We start from the raw sequence: 11,785 nt of genomic DNA, 5'->3' as shown, positions 1-11,785 counted from the left end.
TCGGATCGGTTATAAAAAGATATATTTATATTCCTAGAACTATTCTATCTTACTATAGTATAATATAGGAAAGTAAAGGAAAAGAAGAGATAGAAAAGATTACTACCTAGGCACTCCGAAAAGGTAACGAAATAGTATCGAATCGCTAGAGTTATAGGGTCTAGTCGAACGGGAAAAGCCCTATATAGGACTCTAGAGTATCTATAGTATTTTTAGGGACCTTCTCGATAGTAGTAGTATAAATAGTAGACTTAAAAGTAATAATCGCGCTATACTAGGCGTAAACCGACTCTTTAGAGCGAATAAGATAGTACCGATATAAGGCTTTAATAGCTAGCTTATCCTAGTTATACGAAATCTTATAATAGTTAAAGATTATAGAGGAACGGCGGCTAGATACCTACTAGGTATATAAGTTATAGATAGTCTAGAAAGCGTAAGAAACGATAATATATATATACTAAATCGGTACCGAGTAGGGGACGACTTATAATAGAGATACGTATTCTAGTAAGATAATATAAGTATTTATAGTTCCGGATAAGATTATCGAAGCTAGCGATAAGATCGCGAACGGCTATCGAAATATTATTAAAGAGCCTAAACCTAAAAGTAAATATAGTAATATCTCTATCGGTACCTATACTAAAGTTACTATTATTAGTTAGCTAGAAATACTTAACCTACGCTAGGAGCGCGAGGAGCTTAAAGCGGTTACTATCCACTCCCTTAGGGACCTAGAAAGTAAACGGTATTAGCACGAATAGTAGACGACTAGGGATCGAATCGATACCGAGTATATACTAACTTATAAATCTTATAGTATTTAGCGTAGTAAACGTAGGACTTAGAGTTAGTAGTATCCGAGATATATCCTACCTTAAAGGGTATACGAATCCCCTTAGACTACTCCTCCTAATCTCTATTTACTATATAGAGATAGTATATATACTAGGTACGGGTACGGGGAATAGGGGCGGCTAGCCTCTTATAGCGGTTTCTAAAGGAGCCTATAACTTTAGGTATAGTATAAAACGAGCGAAATAACTATAAATCTATATTAGTTCGGTTACGAATCGATATAGAATCGTTAGTCCTACTAAAGTAGAAATATAGAAACGACGAAGAACTAAGTTTAAAACGCTAATAAGAAGGTAAAGAACTAAGCTCGTCTCGGTAATAGGGTATTATAAAAGAGAAAGGAAGAGCGAATAAGAAGGTAAATAAAACCTAGGTTATCTATATAATATATTTAAATTAGGACTCTACAAAAAAGGAAGCTATAATCGAGGATATAATTAAAATAAATTCGTACCTACTATTTCTATTAAAAATCACCTAAATAAAAGAGATACCGCTAAAATATTAAAATACTACTAATTCGACCCTTTACCGCTTATAATTCGTATAGAGGAACTAGGAAGGTTTCCTCCTATTTATCTATAAATTACTAGATAGAGCTACTAGGGACTAAGGTATTAAAATATATAATATAAGCCTCTATAACTAACTATAATAGATTAAATTTCGCCTAAGTCTATAGAATATACCCTTTATCTCTAAACTAAAGATACTAACCCGATTCGGTAAGATAACGAACGGTACTATCTCGACTACGGTATATTAAGATAAGGTTATAGGAGAGGGTTCGGATATATTCTCTCTTAACCCTTAATAAACCGCCGATATATAATAGGGATAGCCTAATAAATAGTTAGCGAATTAGGGTCGAATACCTTTTAGGAAGGTATCACTTACTTTACTCTTATCTATCTTAGTATTACTAGGCAGACCGTATAAAGATTTATATACTTAATAAGTAGCGATAAAATCTTTTAATAAACTTATAACCCTAAGGTTAATAGTCTCGAGATATTTATTATCCTATATATAATATCTATTTTTATCTTTATAAGCTTTCGTGGCCTAGTTAAGAATCGCTACTAAATCGCGGGTATCTCCCTATATACCCTCTATAGAATATTTATAGTATATATACCGCTAAATATATTATTAGTATTTCTTCGAGTTCTTAGTCCCGAGAAAACACTAAATCGAGAACGTTTCGTTAGTGTCTACTATATCCTAGTTATTTATAGCGGAGCGGAGATATCGTATATACTATATATATTTTAACTATACCTAAACCTCGCGTTAAATAGGAGGTATAATCGAAGCGGGTAATACGGGTTAATTATTTTAATCTATAGAGATAGATACTAGGTCTATATAGACCGTTATATATAAAGATATATAATACCGGGCTAGGGTCTTTTATACTATTCTAAATATATCTCCTTTATCACGAACCACTCCCGGTTTATCCCTAATACTTTATTATTTTATTATCTATATACCTATTTCTAGATCTATATCTAATTTCGGATAGGGATATCCTCCTAGAAGAGAGGGGATAATTATAAAGGATAAAGATCCTTTTAACTTTAAAACGGGGTCTACTAATATAGGCGTGTTAGATATACGGTATAGCCGAAGCGAGCGGGGTTCGTTATATGACCGGCCCTATTTCCTAGCCCTACTATCCACTCTATAACCCGGGGGACCCCCAAACCCCCCTAAATTCCGACAAGAATTAGTCTTGGCACATAGAGACAATACATTGATCCCCTCCCAGAGCCATTGTATCTTACCCGGTTGACAGGCCTTACACCTGCAGACTGTATATCTTTACAGGGTTATATAACGATCTAGAAGTCTAGGTGTTATTATATAACGTTATTTATCTTTTTTATATAGCAAGTTAGGACAGAGTTTTCTACTAAGTGTCCCCGACTTAGATTATTTGCTTGGTTTAGCAGGAAGGATGCACACAAAGGATCCCGTAGCTGCAGATCCTTTCTTCTTTCCCCTTCCTCTCTCTGTACTTAGTATCCTGGAATAAATGCACTCTTTTTCATGAAGAACTGGCAGGTCACAGATTATAACGTCGTTATTAGCTATTTGCTAAGTAGTATATATAGTATCGTATTAGCTATAACGGTCGCGCTATAAATACTCTCGAGTTTCCGCTCTATCCGCTTTAGTCTAATAGTCGGTATTAGTGGAGGAGTACTAAACGGTAACGTAGACATTCGACTTAGCGATATCGTAGTGAGCTAGCTAACGGACATATCTAGAGGCGTGATCTAATACGACCTCGGTAAAGTGTTAAGCGGTAGTCAATTCTAGCGGATAGGGATACTTAACCGGCCCCCTAAGGTCCTACTAACTGCCCTCGCTACACTCTAAGCCTACCACTTAATAGAAGAAAGTCGAATTCTTAAATTTATTTCTAAGGTCCGGGCTAAAATAACCCGGCGTATAGCTACAAATTTTGCATAACTAATCAAAGAAGACCTTTTATACGAAACAGACTATAACCACAGAGCATCTGATACATATATCGGTTATAATCGGTCCAAATTGAAGCTAAGGCCCCTACAGGACTATAAAGAACCAGTGTTTCACTATAGGCTGATTACATCTGCAAGTCAGGTAGTGAAAAATGGCCGACGGCGAGACCAGCTGGCTCAGGACCTAGGAGTGTACTACGTGGAAATGGAAGCGGCGGGGCTCATGAATGACTTTCCATGTTTAGTTATCCGGGGTATTTGTGGCGAGAAGGGTGAGTGCACTATAGACAGGATCGGGGTGAGAACCACTCCAGGTCACGGAGCGCATATACCACTTCCCTTCTACCCCTCCGCTATAGGTTGTCTTGTGCTTCTCCATACTTGCGACATCTTATTACAAGTCGACCTGAACTTCCTCACCTTATTACCAGCTTGGGAATCATTGATATGCGACGTCGGTATAAATTTTCCCCACGTATTCTCCCGGAAATAAAGATTGAGGTTTCTTTAGAGGCAGGTAGGTGGATTGTTCTTCACGGCAAAAGAGAGCTACGGCTGCCACCCGACTATCAACCTTGGAACCTTTCTCTTCAGTCATCAAAGATGGTAGCATAACACTTGGGTGCAGAAATAGAGAAATTTCTGTTATTTCATTTTCAACTTAAACAAGTTCCTCTGTTCTGAGATATGCTCTTAACCTTTGTCACTTTTGAATTATCTTTCACTGGGGCCTGGGAAAGCATGGGAGGGTTGAGCACAATACCGTGATTTGATCGGTTCCGTGGCGGGCGCTCTTGTTCGACGCTCAGCCTGTATTTCACGCCTACGGCATTCCGAGGCCTACATTTCCTTCCTTCTCTTCTGAAAGACTCAAGCCCAATCGTCACGCCACCGAACGAAGCGATCCTGGTGGTTCGTACCAGAACCCCCGAGAGCTTTCAATTATACTGGAATGTAATCAATCGAGGTGTGAACCTGGTAGATCTATTGAAGAGGTTCGAAGAGGAAAAGGGTAGATGATCTGGGTCAGACTATATTTTCTCTAACCTCAGGGTACAATTATATATACGTATTGCAATAAGAATTGCGTAGTAGATGATCCAATACAGCCGCATTGATGTTGTACCTAGTGGTTGTATATGCCAATGAAAGACCCTCGTCAACCAAGAAATGAAATTATTCGAACGCCAGACGCAGAAACCCCTCGGCATGGTGAGATTCCAACGGCCATGGCCAATCTGAGAGGAGTTCTGGTGGCAGCTGAAACTGGGACATCTGGTCGAGACCAGCACCAGGTGAGGCTCCGAGGGCGGGGGTGCCCTGTGCACACGCTGATGGGGCCGCAAGTTCGGGATCTGAGTCGATTACTTGCGTCGCGTTACTTGGTGAAGTTCGATCCTGGAGAAATGAGGCACGCATGTACCCGTCTATTCGTTCAACCTGGGACCGCAGTCGTTCGCCGACACCGGAGGCACGGTGTAGGCCCATTTCGAGACGCTGTAAGAGATCTGCCATTTCAAGTCTGTATGCAGATATATCAGCTAGACTTCAAGTGGCTACCACGGAATGGGGATAACGTACAGTAATGTGCGAGCTCGTCTGTAGGATACTTCAGACAAATTCCCTTCCAGGACAGAGCCAAGAATGTACCCAATCCCGCCGAGGTGATGGAGCTGGGTTTTATCAGTACACATTCCAGAGAAGCATGGAGACGGCATATACCAAAGGGGAGCTGATAGCTTTCAAATACTCGATGGGTACATTCGAAAAAACGCTCAGCAGTTCGCCCGCTACATCGCATTTTCGCTCCACGCCAATCTCCTCTGTAGACAAGAGCACCATCCGAAGGAGTTGTAGCGTCGCCTGAATGTTGGCTGACTGGAACCCGAATAAATCCTTAGACAAGTCTCCTGTAGTGGGCGGCGTTTCCCGAAACTGTGATGGAAGAGCTGAGTACATAGTAAGGACTTGATCCATGACCGCCGGCTCTGATATGGATAAAGGATTAAATAGTGACCAAAGTTCTTGTGTCATCTTGGTAGCCGAAGAGAAGCGGCGTCTACTGCCATCGAGTACATGCTCCAGAATGCGGTAAAGGTCTGTGGTGAAGTTCCAACCACGCAGCCAGGGTGTAGGCTGGCGGGAGGCGACAGTCAAACTGCCTGTTGGAAGCGAATTCGATTCTAGGGATACAGACGGCACGCCGTAGCCGCAGTGTGTGATGAGTTTGTCATCTAATTCGCTAGGATAGCGCACTAAGGAATGAGCTTCACGATATCGAATAACGCCACCCCATACAATAGTGGAATAGAGGTCGAGCGTATAGATAGACCAGAACTATCGTATTAGTTAGTAATGCGGCGACAGTGAAAGGGTATATTCCATACAAGTCGCCGCCGCTCCTCCGTCTCGACTGGACTTAAGTCGTTTGGCCAGAGTTTTTCGTCATGAAGGCCATCTATCGAAGTCAAGGTGTGGTATAAGCCGGAATATTTCTGCATATCTTTGATTTGGCCGTTTTGGATGCTAGCGATGGCAAGTATGGCACACGCCCGCATATAGTGAATACCTTTAGCTGCGACAAGGTCCCGAGGAATTGAGTCCTTAGCAGCTAGAAAGAAAGTCTCGGACGGTGGATCTATAAGCTCTTCTCGGTCCCACCGATTAGAGTACAACGCACCATCACGTGCACGACCGGCAACCAAAGAGCACACAGCCATCGTGGAGGCGAAGAGTCCTTGATCATAGAGGTGCTTCTTGCTATTTACCTGCTCTATAAATGACGGCATATGAAACAAGGGAAATCTAGTGGTGTTATGCTCAGTCAACGTAGTCAGCGAGCAGGACCAGGGACTCATCATACATTGGATAAACGATTTCAAAATAAACCTGGACTAAGTTCCTTATTTGGCGGTCACAGGCAATGGCAAATGCTTTCCAAGAATTGTGCAGCACACTGTCATCGTCGGCTACCTCAGTTGCGGACCAACCATAGTTCAAGGTAGACCTGGGATCAGCGGAGATCGATGCGCGGTACGGAATGCCAGAAGTCGAGGAGCCGGAAGCTCTTCCGCCACTTGCAATCGACGCCGCAGTAGGGATAGTATGATTGACCGGTGCTCTCACAAACTGAGGATCGCGACCACTCGCCCGAGTGCCAGCCTTGATGTCCCGGCGTTTCGTGGGGCGATCAACGGTGCACGGCACATCGAAGTCCATGCAGTTTTGACAGCGGTCTAGGGGGTCCCCGTTTCCGCGACATTTAATGTTGCGTCTGTTGCAAAAGTCGCCTACATCAGATTTGGTGTGCTTAGCAAATGCAGACCTCATGCCCGGGGTTTAGGCCGCTAAGCCCAAGAGTGGAGTACTCCAGGATAATCAGATCGAACGTTGGGGGACCTACACGCCATGGAGACGCGTTGAAGCTTACGCGGTTTTTGCGACATTCAGTAACTGGATAACTCCTGGTTGCGTAGATGGTATTCAAGGCAAAGCGTAGAAGTTTGGCCAGTTGGACAGAGCCTGGCGTAAGGGTGCGCTGACCTGCCAAAGCAAGGGAAAGGCGGTGGGATTGAAGAGCGAAGGATGTGGCCAAAGCCGTTTAAGCGAGTGGCATTCAAGTCTTGACACCTAATTATATCGACGACCTAGTGTAAAATCAAGGATCGAGGAATGGAATATTGAAGATCTCTAGGATATCAAGAATCCTACCTGTTGGAAAACCCGAGGTCGGTGAGAAATGGGGTGTCGATAACCCCCCAGATAGTGGTATCTGGAAAAGAAGATAATGTTATTCCCAGTTCATGAGATACTGGGAAACCTGATGAAGATGAGACTTGATACAGATCAATGAATCAAAGATGCATATTGTAAAGAAACCCAGAGATACAAAGGCTGCTATGTAAAACCAGGGGGCAGAGAGAGTTGTGTATAGAAGAAAACTCTGTTAGAGGTTAGCAAGGCAAGCCAACACCTCCCAGGTTCAATCCCAAGATAATGGCTTTCCCGCCTGGCAGAAATCTCTACAATACCCTGGCAGGTTTGACAGCAACAAGCTGTAAGCCTGAAATTGAAGCTATTCACAGATCCTAAAAAGGGAGTCCTCCGGGCTTGGCAGAGATGTGGATACTCAATTTGTTGTACCGTCCCAATGGATTTTTTTTACAGGCTCGGACCAGAGGATCCCTGTGCATATGCACACTACCGAGGATATTGGTCAGATTCTTAGATCGGATCAATGACGAGTCCCCGGGCTCATGACATGTTAGAGTCTACAAGCAGATGAGATCATGGAGATACAACGTCGTTGTATCGATATGAAAAAGCTATGGAAGCTACGTGGAGACAGGAGGAAAGTAACAAATGCAAAAGGGGCAAAGGGGTCATGTGATCTATGATAGATTCAAGCAGCCTTTGACGCCAAAAATTCTAAATGGCCGGTTAAGCGGAAGAACGGTCGGTTAGGCGGGAGAACGGCAACGCGCTTGTTTTCTTTTTTATGCCGTTAAGGCCGAGTGAATGCCGAGGCCGACGAGACAGGCCCAAACTTACTCTACAACATATGGCACGGCTACGCGCCTGAATGAGAGTTGGCATTCTTTTCCCCGCGCTTCTCCAGGATTATGTAGCTCCATTCCGATCGGCCGGGGGCGGACTCTCCATTTTATAAAAGAGTCGTGAGACCCCCATGTTTTCGATGGAGGAGCTAGCGCAAAGAAATAACGAAACATGGGCTATACGACGCTCTGGAAGAGGCTCTCGCCGCGGCAGCTAAATGTCACTATCCAGGTCTTCTCGCTCATCTCTATATTCTTCGAAGGCTATGACCAGGGCGTCATGGGAGGCGTCAATTCCTCGCCCAAGTACGTGACCGAGGTCGGTATTGGGAAGCCAGATGGCACCGTGACAGACACCACGCACCAGGGCGGTATTGTCAGTGTCTACTATCTAGGTGCCATCTTCGGTTGCTTTGCTGGAGGGTGGTTGGCTGATCGATTTGGTCGAATCAATGGCTTGCTGGCGGGAGCGTTGTTTGCCTTGGCGGGCGGCGCATTGCAGGCTGCTGCTCAGAATTCAGACTTTATGATTTGTGCTCGAGTGTTGACGGGAATTGGTACTGGAGGTGAGCTCTTTATATGGTGGCTGATCTTTCTAACTTGTTCTAACTCGTGATGGTGCAGCCTTAACTGGAATCACCCCTGTCTTGGTGTCGGAAACTTCTTCTGCAGATCACCGCGGCGGGTTTCTGGGATACGTCTTTATTGCCAACTGTAAACAGGTCCGGAAACATTTCATTTGGGATTGTTTTGCTAATACCTTCCAGACCTCGGGATATCAGTCGCATACTGGATATCTTTCGGCCTCGCCTTCATCGAGAATGGATACTCCGACGTGCGATGGCGATTCTTACTTGCCTTTCAATGTTTCCCAGCCCTAATTCTTGCCTGCTTCATCAAGATGCTGCCGGATAGTCCCCGGTATCTCGCTTCAGTTGGTCGGAATGAAGAGGCGCATGAGCTGTTGAAGCGAATTCGCAAGCACAAAGCCAGCTCAGAGGAGGTTGATCGGGAATACCTGGAGATTGTTACTTTGGCAGAGGAAAGCCAGCGTAGCTCACCTATCCAATTTGTCAAGATCTTGCTCGGGAAGGGTGGAGGGCGGCATCCAAATTTGGGCAGGCGAGCTTGGCTGTGTATCTGGCTTCAGATCATGGCCTCCTGGACCGGTATTACGGTAGGTGCATCCCGATCAGCATTACTCACTCTGTAACTATCTCTAATCTAGACGGATACAGGCTGTTACTGCATACTCTCCAGTCCTCTTGCACCAGGCTGGATATAGCACCATCAAGCAGAACGGTTTGGCTGGGGGGCTCAACACGGTTGGCATCGTCGGTACAATTATAAGTGCCCAGATCGTCGATCGCCTAGGTCGCCGTGTCTGTCTCATGGGTGGCGCAGCAGTGCTATTTGCTGTCAATATTATTGTATGTCTCTATTTCCACGGAAATTGCTGTCTTTATCTCTAATTGGACGCCAGGCTGGAGCTGTCTACGAAGGCTCATTGCGTAATCCCAGCAACGCTGCTAATTATGCTCCCGCGGCTGTTACCATGTTGTTCTTGTTCAATATTGGGTTAGTCCACCGCTTTCAATCTTTGGCTTGTCCTCCTACAATAAGCTGACGTCTTCCAACAGTTATGCTGCTACCTGGGGTACTGTCGCGTTTTTGGTGCCCACGGAGATTTTTCCCTCTGACTTGCGTGCCCAAGGTAATGGCTTTGGCATCACTGGGTGGGCTATCGGTGTGGGCATGACCACTTTGGTCAATCCGATTATGTTCGACGCCATGAAGGTAAGAGCAACTTATCCTGTTGTAGATGAAGCTGACCACTATTTCCCAGAGCCGCACCTACTTCCTCTTCGCCGGCCTTAATTTAATTTGGATCCCCATCGTTTACCTCTGTACGTATCTACTACGACAATGACCATAGAAAGACCGGAGCTAAGAACAGTTATAGTCTACCCCGAAACCCGTGGCCGCTCCCTGGAATCGATTGAAGCACTCTTTTCCACTCCGAGTCCCTTCTATTGGAAGATGGAGCAGGCGTATACTCTGCACGGCGATGTCTTGATGGAACACGGAGTCAGGAAAAGCGAAGTCCTCGATGCTGCCAATAATGATTTGACGTCATATGAGAAACCGGAGGAGCAGATAATTGTCTGATACCCTGAACCTCCTGTACAGTTCATTCAATCAAGTAAGGCAAGAGAGCTTTCCTATACTAATTTGTTTTCTTATATACAAATTTTTGGTTTTTTTTTTTTTTTTTTTTCTCCTTTTTAATTATAACTCTAGTTTATGCAAAATACATAAGATCTATAAAATACACCACTTTGGGCTTTGAGCCTAGCTGTGGAAGTCTACCTCTGATATTCTTGTTCTTCTATCAATAGGTCTCTCACTGCCATTTCTACTTTCTACCTGTAATTAACTTACTCTTCTCCGCAATCTTCTCCGCAAACATCTTCATTGGCTCCGCTGCCAGAATCTACAACAGCGCCATATTCGCCTGCAGCTCTCTAGTGATCCAATTGCCGACCTCTAGTGCCACCAGCGAATCCACTCCATGGCGGTACATCGGCCTATCGGAATCCACCTCGGACAAGGGCATCTGCAGGATCTCCGCCGTCTTTTGTACGAGTGCATCCGTAATGATGGACACGGCTTCATTGAAGGTGGACGCGGCAGCGAGACGTGTGGAGGGTGATGATGCAGTGGATGAGGCGTCTTGGGACGAGGACCTTGACTCCTGTTCCTCTGACTCTTTCCAAAGACAAAGTACCGACTAAAAAGGACGTCAGGGACATTGTCGGCGCATTCCTGACGGAAGAATGGCCATCTGTGGATCCAGAGACCCTGACCGTGTCATACTATGCATCATTTGCCAACGCCCACTGTCCCGTGAAGCGACCGAAGCCCGCTACTGGCCCATCTACTGAAACCTTGAAGGTGTTTATAAAATTTCACAATGACGCCGGGGGGTGCCTCGAAATATTCAAGCCTCTGGCACCAACCAAGCATGAGGAAGCACTTCTCTGCTACGAATACGGTCGAACCGGGCTGGGAGCCAAGGTCTATGGTTTCTTCAAAACACAGGATGGCACACTCGGGAGAATCGAGGAGTTCCTGGATGCACGTAACATGGAACCGGAGGACGTTGAGAATTCAGTCATTCGAGCGGATGTTGCTAAAGGACTGGCAATGTTCCATGTCTTGAAAACGTCACTGAAGAAAAAGGCAGTAAAATCATATTATGAAGCCGTCATCAATGGACTCGAGAACTACCACAAGTTGAACAAGTTGAAGGTACTTGGGAAAGAAGGAGGTGTTAGTATCGATAAAATAGTTGACTACGACTATGGGAGGAGGCTGAGAAATGTGATGGACAAGCTGGAATCTATAGGAGGAAAGACAGGATGGTGTATTCATGACATCCAATTTATGAACGTGATGGTGAAAAATGATCCGAAGAAAAATGAGAGCAAAGTCATTCTGATTGACTTTGAGTTCGTGATGCAGAACTACCGAGCATTTGACATCGGTGGGCACTTCATGCAAAAGATGTTCAAATGGTTTGACGAGGAGAGCAGAATAGCAGGTTGCAGGAAATATACAGAGGAGGAGAAGAGACACTTCTGTGACGAGTATGCTAGACAGTGGAACAAACTGACAGGTGATTCAGATACCGGGGATCAGGTGTTCCTAGAATCTGAATACGGATATTTGTTGGCCATCACTTTTGACATCCATAACATGCTTTGCTTCATGGGTGAACAAGGTGACAAGGATCCCTTGAACCTGCTCGGACTAAACAAGCTGTTCGATGAGTTTGTGGATCAGTATGCCAAACTTAATTTAGAAGATTCATGA

The 11,785-nt window shown here is 44.6% G+C and overlaps 4 protein-coding genes across 4 annotated transcripts; 2 read left to right on the top strand and 2 right to left on the bottom strand.

Annotated features, from left to right (window-relative positions):
* Positions 1–274: 274 nt before the first annotated feature.
* N7525_011133 (uncharacterized protein) lies at positions 275–1,702 on the bottom strand (the record flags this gene model as incomplete). The annotated part of the gene is made up of 6 exons (XM_061215362.1): positions 275–343; positions 462–606; positions 688–737; positions 805–875; positions 960–1,010; positions 1,579–1,702. Coding segments are annotated over 6 exons (510 nt in total), but the record flags the coding sequence as incomplete, so codon positions are not given.
* Positions 1,703–4,529: 2,827 nt separating this feature from the next.
* Positions 4,530–6,799, bottom strand: N7525_011132 (putative C6 transcription factor; the record flags this gene model as incomplete). Its single annotated transcript, XM_002561014.2, has 6 exons — positions 4,530–4,875; positions 4,935–5,026; positions 5,076–5,690; positions 5,741–6,158; positions 6,217–6,643; positions 6,757–6,799. The coding sequence occupies 6 exons, from the start codon at positions 6,797–6,799 to the stop codon at positions 4,530–4,532; spliced, it is 1,941 nt and encodes a 646-aa protein (XP_002561060.2).
* Positions 6,800–8,081: 1,282 nt separating this feature from the next.
* On the top strand, positions 8,082–10,078 carry N7525_011131 (uncharacterized protein; the record flags this gene model as incomplete). Its single annotated transcript, XM_061215361.1, has 8 exons — positions 8,082–8,475; positions 8,534–8,623; positions 8,677–9,086; positions 9,148–9,339; positions 9,393–9,487; positions 9,550–9,706; positions 9,756–9,816; positions 9,873–10,078. 8 exons carry the CDS (start codon positions 8,082–8,084, stop codon positions 10,076–10,078), a joined length of 1,605 nt encoding a protein of 534 aa, XP_061067873.1.
* Positions 10,079–10,621: 543 nt separating this feature from the next.
* N7525_011130 (putative choline kinase) lies at positions 10,622–11,785 on the top strand (the record flags this gene model as incomplete). The annotated part of the gene is made up of 1 exon (XM_061215360.1): positions 10,622–11,785. One exon carries the CDS (start codon positions 10,622–10,624, stop codon positions 11,783–11,785), a length of 1,164 nt encoding a protein of 387 aa, XP_061067872.1.

Source organism: Penicillium rubens, assembly GCF_028828025.1.
Source record: "Penicillium rubens strain IBT 27055 chromosome Unknown utg000004l_segment0_segment0, whole genome shotgun sequence".
Classification (NCBI taxonomy): domain Eukaryota; kingdom Fungi; phylum Ascomycota; class Eurotiomycetes; order Eurotiales; family Aspergillaceae; genus Penicillium; species Penicillium rubens.
Note: the sequence above shows the minus strand (reverse complement) of the source record. Positions and strands in the feature narration are given on the sequence as shown.